This window comes from Carassius auratus, chromosome 14, assembly GCF_003368295.1.
Source record: "Carassius auratus strain Wakin chromosome 14, ASM336829v1, whole genome shotgun sequence".
Classification (NCBI taxonomy): Eukaryota; Metazoa; Chordata; class Actinopteri; order Cypriniformes; family Cyprinidae; genus Carassius; species Carassius auratus.
In genome coordinates this window covers 6,699,047-6,721,915 of record NC_039256.1, presented here as the reverse complement: position 1 = coordinate 6,721,915, position 22,869 = coordinate 6,699,047, and the positions used below count along the sequence as shown (strand labels likewise).

Genomic DNA, 22,869 nt, shown 5'->3' with positions numbered 1-22,869 from the left:
TTACATAATTTTCATTTGCCATTTCACACACTAGTTTTATATGTAAAATGAATACTAATTTGAACGCTTTGTAAGTTGCAAAATTAAAATGAAAATGTATTAAAGAAATGATTAGATATGTATAACATAACTGTGGCAAAATTATTATTCAAATGCTATTTTTCTTAATTGCATTAACACTCACAGTCAAGACACTTACGATGGCATTTTCTTTCAATGTCCCGCAATGAATGTAGCAAAATTCAATGTGCACATTGAAAATGCATTCCGAGCCGATCACGTCTCCGCCCCCTCGCACCACGTCAATCACTACGTGAACAAGGCGGGGCTTGCAGAAGGTCAGGAGACTCAAATCTCAAGAAGAGGATTCAAGTGATAGTACATGGACAAGACAGTTGGGCCGTGTACGTTTTGATCATTTCGGTTTATGGCTTCAATATTTAATTCGCACTTGTGGGCGGAGCTGAAAAGCTGCTTTGATCTGATTAGTCGAATCGCTCCACCTTCAGCTCGGTCTTTTCATTCCTTCAGGCAGAATAAGAGTCAGTACGAGTGTGACTTTAATGTCTGAAACCACCGCTCACTGTTAATTAGCATAATATTTGAATCAGATGTAGCTGGGCACATAATTCATGCTGCTGAGACCTGCAAATTATTTCTAGGTTGTAGTATTGTATGAATATTGTCCCACTGATAAATACAATACAAATAGTTCTGTCTCTTTGGATAATTACAATTAAGAAAAATAGCATTTGAATGATCATTTTGCCACAGTTTTTGCTTGAATTTTTTTTACATATCTAATCATTTCTATAATACATTTTCATTTTAATTTTGCAACTTATAAAGCGTTAAAATTAGTATTCATTTTACATTGTGACAGGGTGACCTGTCCCTGTTGGTTAGCGCAGCACACACACACACACATACACACACACACACCCTCTTACATCATCCTCCGTTCCCTGCTGGGGCATTGTGGGTGCACACGCACGCCATTAGCACGCTGGTCATCATACACGCAAACATAGCCACTCCATTTCCATCCCCTTCAGAATCCCTGCTGCGCATAACAACATGCAAACATACCTGAGTTGTGTTTGTTTCGGTTTCTATGTTTTATGTTCTGTGTGTGGCCGGATCGACGCGAAGCAACCGGAAGTCGGCACGTCCATTGTCTTGGTTCGTTAGGGGGGATAATGGAAATTTGTTATTATTATTACTATGCTAATTTTTACATTTACAACTAATGTGTGAAATGGCAAATTAAAATTATGTAATTTAATTTTCATTTTTCACCAAACGTTGCACAAATGTATTGGAAAATGTAAATGTAAATACAGAAATGCATTGCCATTTTACATATTGCATTGTCATTTTGCATATGTTACATTCCAAATTTAATATTGCTACCCATATGCTTCCATAGTAGAAGATTAGGTAAACTTTGGGACAAACTTCACACAATCGTGTCTTTAAAGCAGTGCTCTGTCGCACCTGTAAACTGTAAACTGACCTGTCAATCATCTTGTCACAGTTAACATCATCCACATTTAATTTAATTTAACTTCCCACCGTACCTGAGGGAAAACAAGTAGCTAGTTGATCTATCAATCGCGGGTGTTTAACGCGGAGAACTCGGCATAATGATGCATTTAAAAGTTGACCAAGTGGATGTTTTAAAAAAGTACACATTGCTGTTGCAGATGAAATATAACACTGATAACAATAAATACAAATTTTATACCAGGTTAAATGTTGATAGTAACTCAAACCACTTTTTGTAAACCTCTTTGCTAACCGTCGATCAAATTTTTTTTTTTTAAACACGTATTATTCGTGTTTTGATTTCTGGACCGAATCCTTCGCCAAAGCGCAATGGACTGTGGTCAGTTTTAGCCATTAGAGTGTGCACAGAACCACACATCAAAAATCGACCTGAAATAGTACATCATATGGGGATTTTTGGCATACTCTTTTCAACACACTACTGTCTGCTTTGGGACACACTTATTCTAATCTCACATTCTATTTAGATTGGATAGTGTGAACTTTGAGATGCAGAGCGAGTCTACACCGGACACAATACACTACAACTATAAAAACTCATTATAATCAGTGATGCTGTCTACACAATCTCCGACATAAAACTGCTGCGATCTATTTATGACGTATTGACAGTTCAAATGATTTTCAACAATCGCTTTGTCCTGTGACACGTGTATGACTGAAGGAATTAGCAAATTTGACAAATTCATTTGGATTATAATGAGCATGTCTCAAGACAACACCATTTTTAGCTGAATTATGGGTCTTTCAAATAGTGAGGACCACTTCATATCTCTTGACACCTTCAAAACAAAATAATGTGCATCCATTTTTAAAGGTCCCGTTCTATGTGATCCCATGTTTTAAACATTAGTTAGTGTGTAATGTTGTTGTTAGAGTATAAATAATATCTGTAAAATTCTAAAAGTTCAATGCCAAGCGAGATATTTAATTTAACAGAATTTGCCTACAAAAAACGGCCCATTTGGACTACAGCCCTCTAGTTCCTGCAGTAATGACGTCACTAAAACAGTTTTTTGACTAACCTCCGCCCACATGAATATGCAAAAAGGGGGGCGTGGTCTTGTTGCGCTCCGACAGAGAAGAGGAAGAGCTGCGTTTGTGTTTGTCGCCATGTCGTCGAAACGCTGTTATTTTCATCTCGGAGTCCAGTCATCTTTGTTTGGGCTTTCCAGGGACGCTGTACTTGGATATTAATGGTTACAATTTATGTTTAACTCGGTTCCCGAAAATTATAGTGCACATGTAAAACTATGTGCAGCACATTTTGCTGAGGACAGCTTCCTTAATCTCAATCAGTTTAATGCTGGATTCGCACAAAGATTATTCTTGAAAGATGGAGCAGTTCCCTCTTTGTCTGGAGAAGGCGTTGTTTATGGACCACAACCGGTAATTGTATTTTATTGTTTAAGTTGGTGCGTTCAACAGTTTCTGTAACTTATTACACAAAGAGCAACGCTGTTTAACTTTGTTAACTAGATGTTAGGGCTGTGCAAAAAAATCTAATGCGATTTTCATGTGCATCTCGTCAGTAAAAACGCCCCTGTGATTATAAGTACATCTCCAGCACATGCTCCTACCCACTTGCTTCTCAAAACTAGTCTAAAACTAGCCCAATCACGTTTCCAGGAGGGACACGTGCACTCAGCTGCTGTCGAATCACAACACAGGAACCGCTGGCACAATCAGAGCTCGTTCCGTATTTCTGAAGGAGGGACTTTATAGAACAAGGAAGTCATCAGCCCGTTTTTATCATAGACAGTAAAAGAAATGGACACAGCGAGCCCATTAGATTCAACGGAGACAAGTGAAGTCAATTAGAAGCACGCACTTCCTGGGGGTCGGGCGTACTGCGCAGACTCAAACTGAGCTTGATGATGTAGATGTCACACGAGCAACCTGTAAATCTTCTAATTACTGTGCCAAAGAAATCTGAATCACCCACCGAATCTTGCAGAGAAGGTGAGTGTGAACAGGAGCAAATTTTGGTAAGTATTCTTTAATTATCTCCCTTGACTTTATGCCTCCACATCCCCCCCGATAGCCTCATAGACAGTAAAAGATTGCCTGTGAGCTTCTCCTCCTGTCCATACGGTAATTTCTCTACTGTGCGACAGAGAGTCGTAGGTTATGACACAATTGCCTATTTTTACAACAAGTGCTTCTACCGGACCATAACGTGGGATACAAGGTAATGGAGCCTTTTATACGGTTTCGTGTTTCTTTAGAAATAATGAATGGACAAATGTAGTCTTTAAACGCCTCAGATGTAAAGTTATTCGCTGTCAAAGTGATGCCAAAATGAATGGGAGTCAATGGAATGCTAACAGCAGGTGGGGGTGCGCTAGCCAATGGTGGCGCCCAGGGGTGCTTCAATAAAATATGAAATCCTGCCCCCCTGGTTTTTATGACAGTGAAAACAGCTGTATACAGATAAATGAAGAATTGTGTGAAAAATACAGTTTTTTTACACTCGAAACATGAACACGTTATATTGCACACTGTAAACACAATTAAAGCTTCAAAAAAGCGTGAAAAACGGGACCTTTCAACAAAAATAAAATTCATGAAGAATGTTATAATCCCAAACTGAAGGGCTGTCACGTTTAGTGTATAAGTACAAGTTTCGGCTGTTTTTTTTTTTTTCGATCGTGGATCTAATGATGTAGACGATGGTGGTACTCCTTATATGAGCATTTCTCTCGAAAAAGTGCGCTCACGTCGACCAGAGGAGAAAGAGACCGCGCACATCAACGCTTCATCAGGATTTGTTTGAGAATGTCTCCAAATAAGTTTGTTTTTGGATGTGAGGGAAAGTTTACCGTGTTCAGCTTCCCAAAGAACCCAGCGTTACAGGAACAGTAGATGCAGTTTGTTTTTCCGGGGCAGCAACGGAGTGTATCAAGTGTGTTTGTGTGTTCTGGTCATTTCAGTGGCGGCACGCCTCCAGGAGCTCAGCTTTTTCTGGAGAGAATCGGAAAGCTGTATTTTTCTTTTATAAATATGATAAAACTTTTTGGAGATATGAAGAATGCAGTACTACTCTATAGGTACTCAAGATTAACATGATACGGTGAAACTGTGTATGTTATGTACCCTTTAAGAAAAAAATGGATAAAGAATTACCTGCTGTCTAAAGGCAAAATTTTGAAAATCATCCCTTTTAATACTTTGTGGGGTTAAATTTTTTCTTTCTTTGTTTATTTTTTTAGGTTTAATTTTGATGTAAATAATGTTCTGATAAACTTCTTTCCACAAACAGTTTTTTTAAAGGATGCTCAATTTAAAGCCTAACATTTCTTCATATAGCTAACTCAAGAAATATTTAACGTTTAAAAATAAGTCCTTGTTTTACAGAAACTGGTTTAGTAATGATAGTTATCTTGGTGAGACAGTTGTTCAAGAAAAATGGATATCTCTTTAATTACTGTTTTCATTATTATAATATCCGCTAAAGTGTTTATAGTAGTATTTGAAGTTATGTCTAATGGCCTTATTCAACTTCTATTCTATATATCGTCTGTACTCTTCAGTTAAGTATTAATGGTGTGAAAATTATATATAATGAATATCTTTTATATAAAAAAAATTATATAGAAGCAGATTATTGCCATTGCAAGCCACGCCACTCAAAATTAAAAGTCAAATAAAATAGATGGATGCATTCTGCCATAAAACCCATAAAGAAGAACTGCATCAAGTAATAAAATTGTCAATTCTTTTTTATTATGATATGTTCAATTATGATTACATTAACAAAAAGGGTCTTAAAATACACTGACAATACCCTATTAATATATATATTATATTTTAGTATTTTATATATATATATATATATATATATATATATATATATATATATATATATATATATATACATATATATATATATATATACATATATATATATTAGTATTATTATTATATATAATTTATTGTGCTGTTACAGGCAGGGTATATATATAAAAAAAAAACGTTTACATGAAAAAAACAAAAAAACAATAGAAATCATAACAGAAATTCTAATGGTTTCCACAACAATTAGCATTACAAACAGTACAAACAAACAACTTTTAACAATTAAAACGATTAAAAATGGTTTTCTGTAGTGTTTTGGGACATATTCAATTAGGATTTAGTGGTTTTATCAAGACACCAACCGAAGGAGACTAATTGCCAGTAGAGACCAACAGACACCAGTACAGTATCAGTAAAAACCAATTCAACTGGCATTATAACCAGTAAAACTAAAACTATTACAAATTCTGTTAAGGTTTCTATTGTTTGGATGTTTTTTCAGCAGGTAGTTTGATTTTCAGTTTGTTGAGTCCGGTGGATGAAAGCACAAATAAAGTTCAACTGTACTTTCAGTCTCTGTTCAGAAACTCCACCCTTCTTTACCTTCAACCTTTACCAGGAAGTGACTAGTCTCTTATGATTTCTGCCATTTCACACCGAAAGCTAAAGAGTCAGTGTTTTGGAGATCAGTGGAGGACACTGTAAATGAAGATTTTAGAGAAGTGTGTTGACCATAAAAGGTTTGATTTTGATTGTAATTATAATTTACTTTTCAGAAAGTGAGAAAGTGAAAGTAAATTGTAGATCGTTGCAGCTTTGACAAGAACAGAAAATGGATCCCAAATCTGTGGAAGAGCTTTCTTGTCCCGTGTGCTGTGAAATCTTCAAGGATCCTGTTGTTCTCTCCTGTAGTCACAGTTTCTGTAAAGAGTGTCTTCAACAGTTCTGGAGAACCAAGAAAACTCAGGAGTGTCCCGTCTGCAGAAGAAGATCCTCAAAAGACCTGCCTCCACGTAATCTAGTGTTAAAAAACTTGTGTGATTCACTGATAAAGGAGAGGAACGAGAGGCGTTCATCAGGATCTGAGGAGATCTGCAGTTTACACAGTGAGAAACTCAAACTCTTCTGTCTGGAGGACAAACAGCCGGTGTGTGTAGTGTGCAGAGACTCAGAGAAACATGTCAGTCACACAATCAGACCCATCGGTGAAGTGATCTCATCTCACAAGGTATGAGCAGAAAATGACTTTCATTTCATATACCAAGCAGAGTGCTTTGCTAGTAATATTTGCATATATTGATCCTTTACAAGTTAAATAATAAAAAATACATGTCATGTGAATTAGGACACAAATGGGACTACTTCATGAGAATAATCATGCGTCATACAATTGACAATAACTATGACAACTTCCAAACATACTAAAGCTCTTAGCTACTCATGTTTCACAGATTTGCTTCTTAACTTGTAGGAGGAAGTGAACACAGCGCTGACATCTTTACAAAACAAGCTCAAACATGCAGAAAAAATGAAAGCAAAGTGTGATAAAACCATTCAACACATCAAGGTGAGGATATCGAGTAAAGACTCAAACATTCACAGAGTTTGTGATGGACATTAGTGGAGTGAGTGTTAATGTAGAGCTGACTGAAGTGAATGTGATGTGATTTCAGTCTCAAGCTGAGCAAACCGAGCGTCAGATTAAAGAGGAGTTTGAGAAGCTTCATCAGTTTCTCAGAGATGAAGAAGAAGCTACAATCACTGCACTGAGGGAGGAAGAGGAGCAGAAGCAGCAGATGATGAAGGAGAAGCTGGAGGAGATGAACAGACACATCTCTGCTCTTTCACACACAATCAAAGACACAGAGGAGATGATGAAGGACAGCGATGCCTGCTTTCTGAAGGTGACAACTGAACACAAAACAACAATCATTTACTCAACCAATGATCAAATTCTGTATGGAAGGAAACCTGTGATAAGTGTTTGATGAGATATTAAAATGTCTTTCAAACGCTGTGTTTTCCAGAACTTCAGCATCACGATGGAAAGGTAAGTTTCTTCTCTCAGTGGATCTGAACTCAAGTCCAGTGCAGTTCTGATCCTGAATGTTCTTCCAGAGTCCGGATCTCATCACAGCCGGATCCTCAGATGAGTTCTGGAGCTTTGATTCATGTGCCACATTACTTGAGTAACCTGCGCTTCAGAGTCTGGAGGAAGATGCAGGAAACTCTCCAACACAGTGAGTCTCTATCAGACACCAGTACACGATTAAATACTGCAGATAGAAACAAAGACAGACTGATTAACAGAAATAGAAATACATCTAATAATCACTGTAAGTACTATGAAATGTGGTGAATTTGAACTGTATTTCATAAGATCATAGGATCATACTGCAAACTCATAATGACTACAAAACACAGTCTGTTCCTCGAGGTGTTTATGGAAATAGGTTTGTATTTCTAATACCATGATATTTCATCATCTAATCTGATTTAATTCTCTTTGCAGCTCCGTTGACTCTAGATCCAAACACAGCACATCCTCGTCTCACTCTCTCTTCTGATTTGACCAGTGTATCGTTCAGTGATTTAAGTCAAAATCTTCCTGATAATCCAGAGAGGATTGAGAGGTATCCATGTGTTCTGGGATCTGAGGGCTTTAACTCAGGGACACACTGCTGGGATGTGGAGGTTGGAGACAATACATACTGGAGTGTTGGAATAACCACAGCATCAAACCAAAGGAAGGGACTGGTTTTCTTTAACTCTAATGTCTGGCTTGTGTGGTACATGAACAGTAAATACTGCTCCCAATCCCCAGATCAACCCTCGACTTACTTCACAGTTAAAGAGAAGCCTCAGCGTGTGAGAGTTCAGCTGGACTGTGACAGAGGAAAGGTGTCCTTCTCTGATCCTCAAACTAACATCTGTCTCTGCTCGTTCACAACAACCTTCACAGAGACCGTCTTTCCTTTCCTATGTAATTACTGCAAAACTTCTCCTCTGAGGATCTTACCTGTTAAACTGATCGTAACAACAGAAAATCACAGTTAAATCTCTTTCTGCTTTTAGATCAATTAAGGTACAATAATTAATTGTTTTAATCGTTTTGCATTTTATGATTCAATATTTGATATTCTGTTTTAGGGAAAATAATGGATATTAAACACATATTTAAATATTAAATTATATATTAAGGTAAAAAAACAAACTAACAAGAATATTAAACCTGTCAACAATAAATCTGTCTGTAATGTTCAGTAAACCTGAACGTCTAGAGGAGATTATTATAACTGTTTGATTACAGGAGTTAAACTCTGCACTAGATCTCCAGAACTTCATGTGAAGGCACTCTGTGTGTGTTACAAACTACTACAATGTGTAAAATTACAGTATATTAATGATTGCATTACTTTCACAGTAATTTCATATTCTAGCTAGTCATAAATTAAATGTTTTTAATTTGTCACACATCTGACATGACTAGATCAGAAGTTTAAATATGAATATACAAGGTCCAAGACCCCAAACAAATGGGATCTTCAATCACCAGTATAGTTTCATTCGATGACAGTTGAGCTATTTGAGTTATCTACAGTTGTCAGCTGAGCCTATATTCATCAATATCACTCAATTGTGCTCAGAAATTGTGCATCGGTGAGCTTTGGATACCAAAACAACTCTCTGGTAAAGATATAGATTAAACAAGATTTAATTAATGGTGTTTGTTTAATAATTATGTCATACCATATACACAAAACTAATGTTACATTATTTAAAACTGAACTTAAAGATTACATTAAGGCCTTAAAAGATCTAAGAAATAAAAAAATCAGAACAATTTAAAGAATTTAAGAATCCCATATTTCCTCCTTTCTGTTGGTTCCCTTGATGCTGTTATGAATGTAATTGATAATAGTTGAACACAATGTGATTCTCTCTCTCGCTCTCTTTATACATAGACTGTATATGTTATGTTACTGTTCTTCTTATGCAATAAAAAATCTAAATAATGTGCTCAGTTGCTCACTCTTAAAATATGATATTTTTTTTAAATCCTCAGCGAATAATAAATCAAACACAGGCAAACATGTCTTTTTTCAGTATTGAAAGGCTTTGATCTTTACTGATCAGCAAGAACAACTGTGAGGCTTTACATCAGCTCCATAATTAAAACACTGTGAGAGTAGAAAAGCAACAATAAAAGAACACATGGACAGAAGATCATTCCCTTTGAAAAATATTGTAAATCAAAACGTTTCAAGCTATTAATCAACAACCTGAAATGAGCAAATTCATTTAAAACTGATTTAAATTTTATGTTGGTAGAAAACAGTGTGTTAAAGTGTACATATTCTTGCAATTTTTGTGATTAATTGACAAATTATTTCATAATTGTACAAACGTTCTGTACTTGAAGCATTAAACCATAATTAGATGAAACCATAACTGCTCACAGATACACCTGATTATGGATCATTCACTAAAACAACTTTATTTAATGTGGACTCAAGACTTCAATAAAAAATAATAATAATAATGTTCAGGCTTGATGAGCAGAAGAAACTTATTTCAAAAACTTTTCCCCAACTTTTGGTCTGTACTGTATATATATATATATATATATATATATATATATATATATATATATATATATATATATATACACACACACACATGACTGCCCTTTTTAAATGTGAGGCTTCAAAACATCAAGTTCACATTCATTGTAACTTGTTAAAATACAATACTTTGCACCAGGTCAAAATTGCATTGTTGAGAAGAAACACACACAATTCGACTGTTACATAAAAAAATTTAATTTAAGAAACCAGTATTTACAATGAATGGCAACACTTTAGTTTAGGGACCAATTCCACTATTATTAACTAGCTGCTTAGCATGCAAATTACATGCATATTGTCTGTTTATTAGTACTTATGAAGCACATTAATGCTTTATTTTGCATGACCATTTTTTAGATCACTTAATCCGACCCCATAAGTAAACTATTGATAGGCAGCAAATTAGGAATTCATTAATGTGTCATAGGAGTCATAACTAATAATTAGTTAATAGTGAGAATTGTTCCCTAAACTTAAGTTTGACCAAAAGATGATTAATAAACACTATAAACATGTATTTCAGTTTCCCCTCAATCCACAACAAATCCTTTAATGTTATTCAGAACAAGAATGAAAAATGTAAGTATAAAAAACGAAATGGAGAAGTCTGATTCACTTTAGTTAATCCATTTGTTCAGATGATTCATTTTAATAAATTTATAAAAATAATAATAATAAATCTCATCACTCAACACACAGTGTTTTTTGTTTTACTGAAAAAAAAAAAAAAAAAAAGAACTTTCTGAACTGCCTTCTCGCTAGTGTTAAAAACACAGGGTCGAAAACCCTGCAAATAATGAGGAATGATGTGACGATGTGCCATGTGACCAAAAGATGAGTGCATCTATTGAGAAATTCAGATCGTAGTGCTTTTGAGCCATTGAGACATTTCTCAAGTAGTTCTTTACACTGGTCTACTTTTCCTCATTTCCCTCTTACCTCCTCCTCTCCTCCTCCTCCTCTTCTTTCATCCACCTCTCTCTGGTGATTATTTATAGAGCCGTTTTCTGCTAGCAAAGGACGTCTGACAGAAGAAGAGAGCACAGTAACACAAACACAAACACAAACACAAACACAGACAGAAGAACTGTATGCAGGTCCATTCCCAAACACTGAAGCGTTGCTCACAGAAAGTGGAGCTCTCTTCCTCTTGTGTGTGATGTATTCTTGCAGTGGCTTCCCCAGGAGCAGCACAGGAACAGACAGCACAGCCACAATCACCAAAACCTTCTGCACGACCATCTACACACACACGTCAGGCCTGAGCATTTTATGCCAAGTCTGATTAAAGGGGTCATGACATGAGAAATAAAAATTTGCCTTGATCATTTGGCATTAAGAAGTCTTTATACCATTTAAACATCCTATATGTTTCATAGCTTAAAACATCCCCCTCATTATTAAAAAAAAGCCTTTAATTAAAGGGATACTTCACTCCAAGATGAAAATTGTCATTAATCACCCGTAAAAGCTTGGTTTGTCTTCGGAACACAATTTAAGATATTTTGGATGAAAACCAGGAGGCTTGTGACTGTCCCATTGACTGGCAAGTAAAATACACTGTCAAGTACCAGAAAAGTATGAAAAGCATCGTCAGAATAGTCCATCTACCATCAGTGGTTCAACCTTAACATTACGAAGGGACAGGGTTACTTTTCGTACCCGAAGAAAACAAAATGAAGACAAACAATTCCTTTGTCTCCTCTGTGTCTCTCCACATCACTCAAACTGCCTATGCTATTCTGTTTTAGCAGTGCCACAAGGATGCACTGTTTTCTTTCAAATCAAAGCATAAATATATGGATTTGGAGAGGAGTTTCTGGAAGAAAAAGTTGCCAAGGTAGTCTAAAAAGTTGCTTAATTTGGCAACAGAATTGGTAAGTTGGCATCACTGGAAGAAGTTTAGCTTGATTCAGGTCCACCTTCATCAGTGACTGCTTCTGGAGGAGAAAATGATTCGGTTTGACTCCGATTCACAAGCTTTTCATTCAATTCAACGTTAATTTGGATATTAGATCAGATGTACATTTTTCAAAAGTAAAAAAAACTTATTGGGAAAATTAGATGGGATGTGACACAAACAACATTTACTGAAATTCTGTTCAAGCATCAACTGAAAAAGTTCAAGCCAAAAGATCTCGGTTCAACAAAATGTAGATGAATTAAAATAGATTAACCGTCAATCCAAACCTAATATTTAGACAGTTTTAAGTAGTGTTAAGTGAACTAACTTACTAAGGGTTGTGATTTATGTCAATCGTCTGTGATTTAGCAGCTAACGTTACAAGAGAGAAATCAGAAAAAAAGTTTAATTCTGAACTAAAAGAGACATGAGAAACAGTTACCTGCTGTACTTGAAATGTTTGACAGGAAAAACATCTCAGTACATGAAACTCTTGAACCACGTTGGGTATATTTCCAGTCTAAAATAAGAGAATAAAAGTAAATGTATTTCACTCATATTTATTGTACTGTATTTCCCGCCTCTGCACACAGTCCTCTTCTTCTATGTTAGTTCTTCCTTTCGCCCACAACGCCCTCTAGAGGACACCGTCCCTGTGTCTCAGTCTGCCTACGCTCTTAAAGTATGTATTCTTTTGGTGAAGAGAAAGTACACACTTCTGAGTGTGTAGTAGAATATGGAAGCATATGGGTAGCATTATTCAATTCGGAATGTAATATGCAAAATGACAATGCAATATGTAAAATGGCAATGCATTTCTGTATTTACATTTACATTTTTCAATACATTTGTGCCATGTATGGTGCAAAATGAAAATGAAATTACATAATTTTCATTTGCCATTTCACACACTAGTTTTATATGTAAAATGAATACTAATTTGAACGCTTTGTAAGTTGCAAAATTAAAATGAAAATGTATTAAAGAAATGATTAGATATGTATAACATAACTGTGGCAAAATTATTATTCAAATGCTATTTTTCTTAATTGCATTAACACTCACAGTCAAGACACTTACGATGGCATTTTCTTTCAATGTCCCGCAATGAATGTAGCAAAATTCAATGTGCACATTGAAAATGCATTCCGAGCCGATCACGTCTCCGCCCCCTCGCACCACGTCAATCACTACGTGAACAAGGCGGGGCTTGCAGAAGGTCAGGAGACTCAAATCTCAAGAAGAGGATTCAAGTGATAGTACATGGACAAGACAGTTGGGCCGTGTACGTTTTGATCATTTCGGTTTATGGCTTCAATATTTAATTCGCACTTGTGGGCGGAGCTGAAAAGCTGCTTTGATCTGATTAGTCGAATCGCTCCACCTTCAGCTCGGTCTTTTCATTCCTTCAGGCAGAATAAGAGTCAGTACGAGTGTGACTTTAATGTCTGAAACCACCGCTCACTGTTAATTAGCATAATATTTGAATCAGATGTAGCTGGGCACATAATTCATGCTGCTGAGACCTGCAAATTATTTCTAGGTTGTAGTATTGTATGAATATTGTCCCACTGATAAATACAATACAAATAGTTCTGTCTCTTTGGATAATTACAATTAAGAAAAATAGCATTTGAATGATCATTTTGCCACAGTTTTTGCTTGAATTTTTTTTACATATCTAATCATTTCTATAATACATTTTCATTTTAATTTTGCAACTTATAAAGCGTTAAAATTAGTATTCATTTTACATTGTGACAGGGTGACCTGTCCCTGTTGGTTAGCGCAGCACACACACACACACATACACACACACACACCCTCTTACATCATCCTCCGTTCCCTGCTGGGGCATTGTGGGTGCACACGCACGCCATTAGCACGCTGGTCATCATACACGCAAACATAGCCACTCCATTTCCATCCCCTTCAGAATCCCTGCTGCGCATAACAACATGCAAACATACCTGAGTTGTGTTTGTTTCGGTTTCTATGTTTTATGTTCTGTGTGTGGCCGGATCGACGCGAAGCAACCGGAAGTCGGCACGTCCATTGTCTTGGTTCGTTAGGGGGGATAATGGAAATTTGTTATTATTATTACTATGCTAATTTTTACATTTACAACTAATGTGTGAAATGGCAAATTAAAATTATGTAATTTAATTTTCATTTTTCACCAAACGTTGCACAAATGTATTGGAAAATGTAAATGTAAATACAGAAATGCATTGCCATTTTACATATTGCATTGTCATTTTGCATATGTTACATTCCAAATTTAATATTGCTACCCATATGCTTCCATAGTAGAAGATTAGGTAAACTTTGGGACAAACTTCACACAATCGTGTCTTTAAAGCAGTGCTCTGTCGCACCTGTAAACTATAAACTGACCTGTCAATCATCTTGTCACAGTTAACATCATCCACATTTAATTTAATTTAACTTCCCACCGTACCTGAGGGAAAACAAGTAGCTAGTTGATCTATCAATCGCGGGTGTTTAACGCGGAGAACTCGGCATAATGATGCATTTAAAAGTTGACCAAGTGGATGTTTTAAAAAAGTACACATTGCTGTTGCAGATGAAATATAACACTGATAACAATAAATACAAATTTTATACCAGGTTAAATGTTGATAGTAACTCAAACCACTTTTTGTAAACCTCTTTGCTAACCGTCGATCAAATTTTTTTTTTTTAAACACGTATTATTCGTGTTTTGATTTCTGGACCGAATCCTTCGCCAAAGCGCAATGGACTGTGGTCAGTTTTAGCCATTAGAGTGTGCACAGAACCACACATCAAAAATCGACCTGAAATAGTACATCATATGGGGATTTTTGGCATACTCTTTTCAACACACTACTGTCTGCTTTGGGACACACTTATTCTAATCTCACATTCTATTTAGATTGGATAGTGTGAACTTTGAGATGCAGAGCGAGTCTACACCGGACACAATACACTACAACTATAAAAACTCATTATAATCAGTGATGCTGTCTACACAATCTCCGACATAAAACTGCTGCGATCTATTTATGACGTATTGACAGTTCAAATGATTTTCAACAATCGCTTTGTCCTGTGACACGTGTATGACTGAAGGAATTAGCAAATTTGACAAATTCATTTGGATTATAATGAGCATGTCTCAAGACAACACCATTTTTAGCTGAATTATGGGTCTTTCAAATAGTGAGGACCACTTCATATCTCTTGACACCTTCAAAACAAAATAATGTGCATCCATTTTTAAAGGTCCCGTTCTATGTGATCCCATGTTTTAAACATTAGTTAGTGTGTAATGTTGTTGTTAGAGTATAAATAATATCTGTAAAATTCTAAAAGTTCAATGCCAAGCGAGATATTTAATTTAACAGAATTTGCCTACAAAAAACGGCCCATTTGGACTACAGCCCTCTAGTTCCTGCAGTAATGACGTCACTAAAACAGTTTTTTGACTAACCTCCGCCCACATGAATATGCAAAAAGGGGGGCGTGGTCTTGTTGCGCTCCGACAGAGAAGAGGAAGAGCTGCGTTTGTGTTTGTCGCCATGTCGTCGAAACGCTGTTATTTTCATCTCGGAGTCCAGTCATCTTTGTTTGGGCTTTCCAGGGACGCTGTACTTGGATATTAATGGTTACAATTTATGTTTAACTCGGTTCCCGAAAATTATAGTGCACATGTAAAACTATGTGCAGCACATTTTGCTGAGGACAGCTTCCTTAATCTCAATCAGTTTAATGCTGGATTCGCACAAAGATTATTCTTGAAAGATGGAGCAGTTCCCTCTTTGTCTGGAGAAGGCGTTGTTTATGGACCACAACCGGTAATTGTATTTTATTGTTTAAGTTGGTGCGTTCAACAGTTTCTGTAACTTATTACACAAAGAGCAACGCTGTTTAACTTTGTTAACTAGATGTTAGGGCTGTGCAAAAAAATCTAATGCGATTTTCATGTGCATCTCGTCAGTAAAAACGCCCCTGTGATTATAAGTACATCTCCAGCACATGCTCCTACCCACTTGCTTCTCAAAACTAGTCTAAAACTAGCCCAATCACGTTTCCAGGAGGGACACGTGCACTCAGCTGCTGTCGAATCACAACACAGGAACCGCTGGCACAATCAGAGCTCGTTCCGTATTTCTGAAGGAGGGACTTTATAGAACAAGGAAGTCATCAGCCCGTTTTTATCATAGACAGTAAAAGAAATGGACACAGCGAGCCCATTAGATTCAACGGAGACAAGTGAAGTCAATTAGAAGCACGCACTTCCTGGGGGTCGGGCGTACTGCGCAGACTCAAACTGAGCTTGATGATGTAGATGTCACACGAGCAACCTGTAAATCTTCTAATTACTGTGCCAAAGAAATCTGAATCACCCACCGAATCTTGCAGAGAAGGTGAGTGTGAACAGGAGCAAATTTTGGTAAGTATTCTTTAATTATCTCCCTTGACTTTATGCCTCCACATCCCCCCCGATAGCCTCATAGACAGTAAAAGATTGCCTGTGAGCTTCTCCTCCTGTCCATACGGTAATTTCTCTACTGTGCGACAGAGAGTCGTAGGTTATGACACAATTGCCTATTTTTACAACAAGTGCTTCTACCGGACCATAACGTGGGATACAAGGTAATGGAGCCTTTTATACGGTTTCGTGTTTCTTTAGAAATAATGAATGGACAAATGTAGTCTTTAAACGCCTCAGATGTAAAGTTATTCGCTGTCAAAGTGATGCCAAAATGAATGGGAGTCAATGGAATGCTAACAGCAGGTGGGGGTGCGCTAGCCAATGGTGGCGCCCAGGGGTGCTTCAATAAAATATGAAATCCTGCCCCCCTGGTTTTTATGACAGTGAAAACAGCTGTATACAGATAAATGAAGAATTGTGTGAAAAATACAGTTTTTTTACACTCGAAACATGAACACGTTATATTGCACACTGTAAACACAATTAAAGCTTCAAAAAAGCGTGAAAAACGGGACCTTTCAACAAAAATAAAATTCATGAAGAATGTTATAATCCCAAACTGAAGGGCTGTCACGTTTAGTGTATAAGTACAAGTTTCGGCTGTTTTTTTTTTTTTCGATCGTGGATCTAATGATGTAGACGATGGTGGTACTCCTTATATGAGCATTTCTCTCGAAAAAGTGCGCTCACGTCGACCAGAGGAGAAAGAGACCGCGCACATCAACGCTTCATCAGGATTTGTTTGAGAATGTCTCCAAATAAGTTTGTTTTTGGATGTGAGGGAAAGTTTACCGTGTTCAGCTTCCCAAAGAACCCAGCGTTACAGGAACAGTAGATGCAGTTTGTTTTTCCGGGGCAGCAACGGAGTGTATCAAGTGTGTTTGTGTGTTCTGGTCATTTCAGTGGCGGCACGCCTCCAGGAGCTCAGCTTTTTCTGGAGAGAATCGGAAAGCTGTATTTTTCTTTTATAAATATGATAAAACTTTTTGGAGATATGAAGAATGCAGTACTACTCTATAGGTACTCAAGATTAACATGATACGGTGAAACTGTGTATGTTATGTACCCTTTAAGAAAAAAATGGATAAAGAATTACCTGCTGTCTAAAGGCAAAATTTTGTGGGGTTAAATTTTTTCTTTCTTTGTTTATTTTTTTAGGTTTAATTTTGATGTAAATAATGTTCTGATAAACTTCTTTCCACAAACAGTTTTTTTAAAGGATGCTCAATTTAAAGCCTAACATTTCTTCATATAGCTAACTCAAGAAATATTTAACGTTTAAAAATAAGTCCTTGTTTTACAGAAACTGGTTTAGTAATGATAGTTATCTTGGTGAGACAGTTGTTCAAGAAAAATGGATATCTCTTTAATTACTGTTTTCATTATTATAATATCCGCTAAAGTGTTTATAGTAGTATTTGAAGTTATGTCTAATGGCCTTATTCAACTTCTATTCTATATATCGTCTGTACTCTTCAGTTAAGTATTAATGGTGTGAAAATTATATATAATGAATATCTTTTATATAAAAAAAATTATATAGAAGCAGATTATTGCCATTGCAAGCCACGCCACTCAAAATTAAAAGTCAAATAAAATAGATGGATGCATTCTGCCATAAAACCCATAAAGAAGAACTGCATCAAGTAATAAAATTGTCAATTCTTTTTTATTATGATATGTTCAATTATGATTACATTAACAAAAAGGGTCTTAAAATACACTGACAATACCCTATTAATATATATATTATATTTTAGTATTTTATATATATATATATATATATATATATATATATATATATATATATATATATATATATATATATATATACATATATATATATATATACATATATATATATTAGTATTATTATTATATATAATTTATTGTGCTGTTACAGGCAGGGTATATATATAAAAAAAAAACGTTTACATGAAAAAAACAAAAAAACAATAGAAATCATAACAGAAATTCTAATGGTTTCCACAACAATTAGCATTACAAACAGTACAAACAAACAACTTTTAACAATTAAAACGATTAAAAATGGTTTTCTGTAGTGTTTTGGGACATATTCAATTAGGATTTAGTGGTTTTATCAAGACACCAACCGAAGGAGACTAATTGCCAGTAGAGACCAACAGACACCAGTACAGTATCAGTAAAAACCAATTCAACTGGCATTATAACCAGTAAAACTAAAACTATTACAAATTCTGTTAAGGTTTCTATTGTTTGGATGTTTTTTCAGCAGGTAGTTTGATTTTCAGTTTGTTGAGTCCGGTGGATGAAAGCACAAATAAAGTTCAACTGTACTTTCAGTCTCTGTTCAGAAACTCCACCCTTCTTTACCTTCAACCTTTACCAGGAAGTGACTAGTCTCTTATGATTTCTGCCATTTCACACCGAAAGCTAAAGAGTCAGTGTTTTGGAGATCAGTGGAGGACACTGTAAATGAAGATTTTAGAGAAGTGTGTTGACCATAAAAGGTTTGATTTTGATTGTAATTATAATTTACTTTTCAGAAAGTGAGAAAGTGAAAGTAAATTGTAGATCGTTGCAGCTTTGACAAGAACAGAAAATGGATCCCAAATCTGTGGAAGAGCTTTCTTGTCCCGTGTGCTGTGAAATCTTCAAGGATCCTGTTGTTCTCTCCTGTAGTCACAGTTTCTGTAAAGAGTGTCTTCAACAGTTCTGGAGAACCAAGAAAACTCAGGAGTGTCCCGTCTGCAGAAGAAGATCCTCAAAAGACCTGCCTCCACGTAATCTAGTGTTAAAAAACTTGTGTGATTCACTGATAAAGAAGAGGAAGAGAAGGCGTTCATCAGGATCTGAGGAGATCTGCAGTTTACACAGTGAGAAACTCAAACTCTTCTGTCTGGAGGACAAACAGCCGGTGTGTGTAGTGTGCAGAGACTCAGAGAAACATGTCAGTCACACATTCAGACCCATCGGAGAAGTGATCTCATCTCACAAGGTATGAGCAGAAAATGACTTTCATTTCATATACCAAGCAGAGTGCTTTGCTAGTAATATTTGCATATATTGATCCTTTACAAGTTAAATAATAAAAAATACATGTCATGTGAATTAGGACACAAATGGGACTACTTCATGAGAATAATCATGCGTCATACAATTGACAATAACTATGACAACTTCCAAACATACTAAAGCTCTTAGCTACTCATGTTTCACAGATTTGCTTCTTAACTTGTAGGAGGAAGTGAACACAGCGCTGACATCTTTACAAAACAAGCTCAAACATGCAGAAAAAATGAAAGCAAAGTGTGATAAAACCATTCAACACATCAAGGTGAGGATATCGAGTAAAGACTCAAACATTCACAGAGTTTGTGATGGACATTAGTGGAGTGAGTGATAATGCAGAGCTGACTGAAGTGAATGTGATGTGATTTCAGTCTCAAGCTGAGCAAACCGAGCGTCAGATTAAAGAGGAGTTTGAGAAGCTTCATCAGTTTCTCAGAGATGAAGAAGAAGCTACAATCACTGCACTGAGGGAGGAAGAGGAGCAGAAGCAGCAGATGATGAAGGAGAAGCTGGAGGAGATGAACAGACACATCTCTGCTCTTTCACACACAATCAAAGACACAGAGGAGATGATGAAGGACAGCGATGCCTGCTTTCTGAAGGTGACAACTGAACACAAAACAACAATCATTTACTCAACCAATGATCAAATTCTGTATGGAAGGAAACCTGTGATAAGTGTTTGATGAGATATTAAAATGTCTTTCAAACGCTGTGTTTTCCAGAACTTCAGCATCACGATGGAAAGGTAAGTTTCTTCTCTCAGTGGATCTGAACTCAAGTCCAGTGCAGTTCTGATCCTGAATGTTCTTCCAGAGTCCGGATCTCATCACAGCCGGATCCTCAGATGAGTTCTGGAGCTTTGATTCATGTGCCACATTACTTGAGTAACCTGCGCTTCAGAGTCTGGAGGAAGATGCAGGAAACTCTCCAACACAGTGAGTCTCTATCAGACACCAGTACACGATTAAATACTGCAGATAGAAACAAAGACAGACTGATTAACAGAAATAGAAATACATCTAATAATCACTGTAAGTACTATGAAATGTGGTGAATTTGAACTGTATTTCATAAGATCATAGGATCATACTGCAAACTCATAATGACTACAAAACACAGTCTGTTCCTCGAGGTGTTTATGGAAATAGGTTTGTATTTCTAATACCATGATATTTCATCATCTAATCTGATTTAATTCTCTTTGCAGCTCCGTTGACTCTAGATCCAAACACAGCACATCCTCGTCTCACTCTCTCTTCTGATTTGACCAGTGTATCGTTCAGTGATTTAAGTCAAAATCTTCCTGATAATCCAGAGAGGATTGAGAGGTATCCATGTGTTCTGGGATCTGAGGGCTTTAACTCAGGGACACACTGCTGGGATGTGGAGGTTGGAGACAATACATACTGGAGTGTTGGAATAACCACAGCATCAAACCAAAGGAAGGGACTGGTTTTCTTTAACTCTAATGTCTGGCTTGTGTGGTACATGAACAGTAAATACTGCTCCCAATCCCCAGATCAACCCTCGACTTACTTCACAGTTAAAGAGAAGCCTCAGCGTGTGAGAGTTCAGCTGGACTGTGACAGAGGAAAGGTGTCCTTCTCTGATCCTCAAACTAACATCTGTCTCTGCTCGTTCACAACAACCTTCACAGAGACCGTCTTTCCTTTCCTATGTAATTACTGCAAAACTTCTCCTCTGAGGATCTTACCAGTTAAACTGATCGTAACAACAGAAAATCACAGTTAAATCTCATTCTGCTTTTAGATCAGTTAAGGTACAATAATTGAATGTTTTCATAGTTTTTCATTTTATGATTCAATATTTGATATTCTGTTTTAGGGAAATATATGGATATTAAACACATATTTGAATATTAAATTATATATTAAGGTAAAAAACAAACTAACAAGAATAGTAAACCTGTCAACAATAAATCTGTCTGTAATGTTCAGTAAACCTGAACGTCTAGAGGAGATTATTATAACTGTTTGATTACAGGAGTTAAACTCTGCACTAGATCTCCAGAACTTCATGTGAAGGCACTCTGTGTGTGTTACAAACTACTACAATGTGTAAAATTACAGTATATTAATGATTACATTACTTTCACAGTAATTTCATATTCTAGCTAGTCATAAATGAAATGTTTTAATTTGTCACACATCTGACATGACTAGATCAGAAGTTTAAATATGAATATACAAGGTCCAAGACCCCAAACAAATAGGATCTTCAATCACCAGTATGATGACTTCAGAACAATTAAACAAGTACATTTCTGACAGTGGCACAGTTAAAGACACGAGCAGTAATTACTGTGATGTTACCATCATTCTGCTGTTCTTTCAGTTATTGGTAAGAAAATGATCCAGCATGCATTGATTTCACAGGACATTTCTGACTATGATTTTTAATATAATCTTTACAGTGTATGTGTTTCGGTTACAGTTGAGCAATTTGAGTTATCTACAGTTGAGCCTATATTCATCAATATTTTGATCAATTGTGCTCAGAAATTGTGCATCAGTGTGCTTTGGATACCAAAACAACTCTCTGGTAAAGATATAGATTAAACAAGATTTAATTAATGGTGATTGTTTAATAATTATGTATGAGTAATACCATATACACAAAAAAGTGTACCTAACATTACATTACTTAAAACTGAACTTAAACATTACATTAAGGACTTAAAAGATCTAAGAAATAAAAAAAAGCTGAACACGTTTATAGAATACTTTTCTTTTGGACATTTCTTGTTATCCCCTGTTTATATTTCCTTCTTTCTGTTGGTTCCCTTGATGCTGTTATGAATGTAATTGATAATAGTTGAACACAATGTGATTCTCTCTCTCTCTCTCTCTTTATACATAGACTGTATATGTTATGTTACTGTTCTTCTTATGCAATAAAAAATCTAAATAATGTGCTCAATTGCTCACTCTTCGGTTTAAAATATGATATTTTTTAAAATCCACAGCGAATAATAAATCAAACACAGGCAAACATGTCTTTTTTCAGTATTGAAAGGCTTTGGGCTTTACTGATCAGCAAGAACAACTGTGAGGCTTGACATCAGCTCCATAATTAAAACATTGTGAGAGTAGAAAAGCAACAATAAAAGAACACATGGACAGAAGATCATTCCCTTTGAAAAATATTGTAAATCAAAACGTTTCAAGCTATTAATCAACAACCTGAAATGAGCAAATTCATTTAAAACTGATTTAAATTTTATGTTGGTAGAAAACAGCGTGTTAAAGTGTACATATTCTTGCAATTTTTGTGATTAATTGACAAATTATTTCATAATTGTACAAACGTTCTGTACTTGAAGCATTAAACCATAATTAGATGAAACCATAACTGCTCACAGATACACCTGATTATGGATCATTCACTAAAACAACTTTATTTAATGTGGACTC

General features: G+C 36.0%; 2 protein-coding genes across 2 annotated transcripts; both read left to right on the top strand.

Annotated features, from left to right (window-relative positions):
• The first annotated feature begins 5,989 nt into the window (after positions 1-5,989).
• Positions 5,990-9,373, top strand: LOC113113481 (zinc-binding protein A33-like). Its single transcript, XM_026279676.1, has 7 exons — positions 5,990-6,107; positions 6,182-6,595; positions 6,839-6,934; positions 7,041-7,271; positions 7,395-7,417; positions 7,486-7,607; positions 7,880-9,373. The coding sequence occupies exons 2-7, from the start codon at positions 6,200-6,202 to the stop codon at positions 8,422-8,424; spliced, it is 1,413 nt and encodes a 470-aa protein (XP_026135461.1). The 5' UTR covers positions 5,990-6,107; positions 6,182-6,199; the 3' UTR covers positions 8,425-9,373.
• A 9,379-nt stretch (positions 9,374-18,752) lies between these two features.
• On the top strand, positions 18,753-22,352 carry LOC113113480 (nuclear factor 7, brain-like). Its single transcript, XM_026279674.1, has 7 exons — positions 18,753-18,870; positions 18,945-19,358; positions 19,602-19,697; positions 19,804-20,034; positions 20,158-20,180; positions 20,249-20,370; positions 20,643-22,352. Exons 2-7 carry the CDS (start codon positions 18,963-18,965, stop codon positions 21,185-21,187), a joined length of 1,413 nt encoding a protein of 470 aa, XP_026135459.1. The 5' UTR covers positions 18,753-18,870; positions 18,945-18,962; the 3' UTR covers positions 21,188-22,352.
• The last annotated feature ends 517 nt before the right edge of the window (positions 22,353-22,869 follow it).

What these genes read in the sequence shown, in the direction of transcription:
- LOC113113481 (XM_026279676.1), top strand. Translation starts at nt 6,200, where the DNA reads ATGGATCCCAAATCTGTGGAAGAGCTTTCTTGTCCCGTGTGCTGTGAA. An exon ending in AAGTGATCTCATCTCACAAG is followed by an intron (nt 6,596 to 6,838) that starts GTATGAGCAGAA and finishes CTTAACTTGTAG; the next exon opens with GAGGAAGTGAACACAGCGCT. An exon ending in TTCAGCATCACGATGGAAAG is followed by an intron (nt 7,418 to 7,485) that starts GTAAGTTTCTTC and finishes ATGTTCTTCCAG; the next exon opens with AGTCCGGATCTCATCACAGC.
- LOC113113480 (XM_026279674.1), top strand. Translation starts at nt 18,963, where the DNA reads ATGGATCCCAAATCTGTGGAAGAGCTTTCTTGTCCCGTGTGCTGTGAA. An exon ending in AAACCATTCAACACATCAAG is followed by an intron (nt 19,698 to 19,803) that starts GTGAGGATATCG and finishes ATGTGATTTCAG; the next exon opens with TCTCAAGCTGAGCAAACCGA. An exon ending in GCAGGAAACTCTCCAACACA is followed by an intron (nt 20,371 to 20,642) that starts GTGAGTCTCTAT and finishes TTCTCTTTGCAG; the next exon opens with CTCCGTTGACTCTAGATCCA.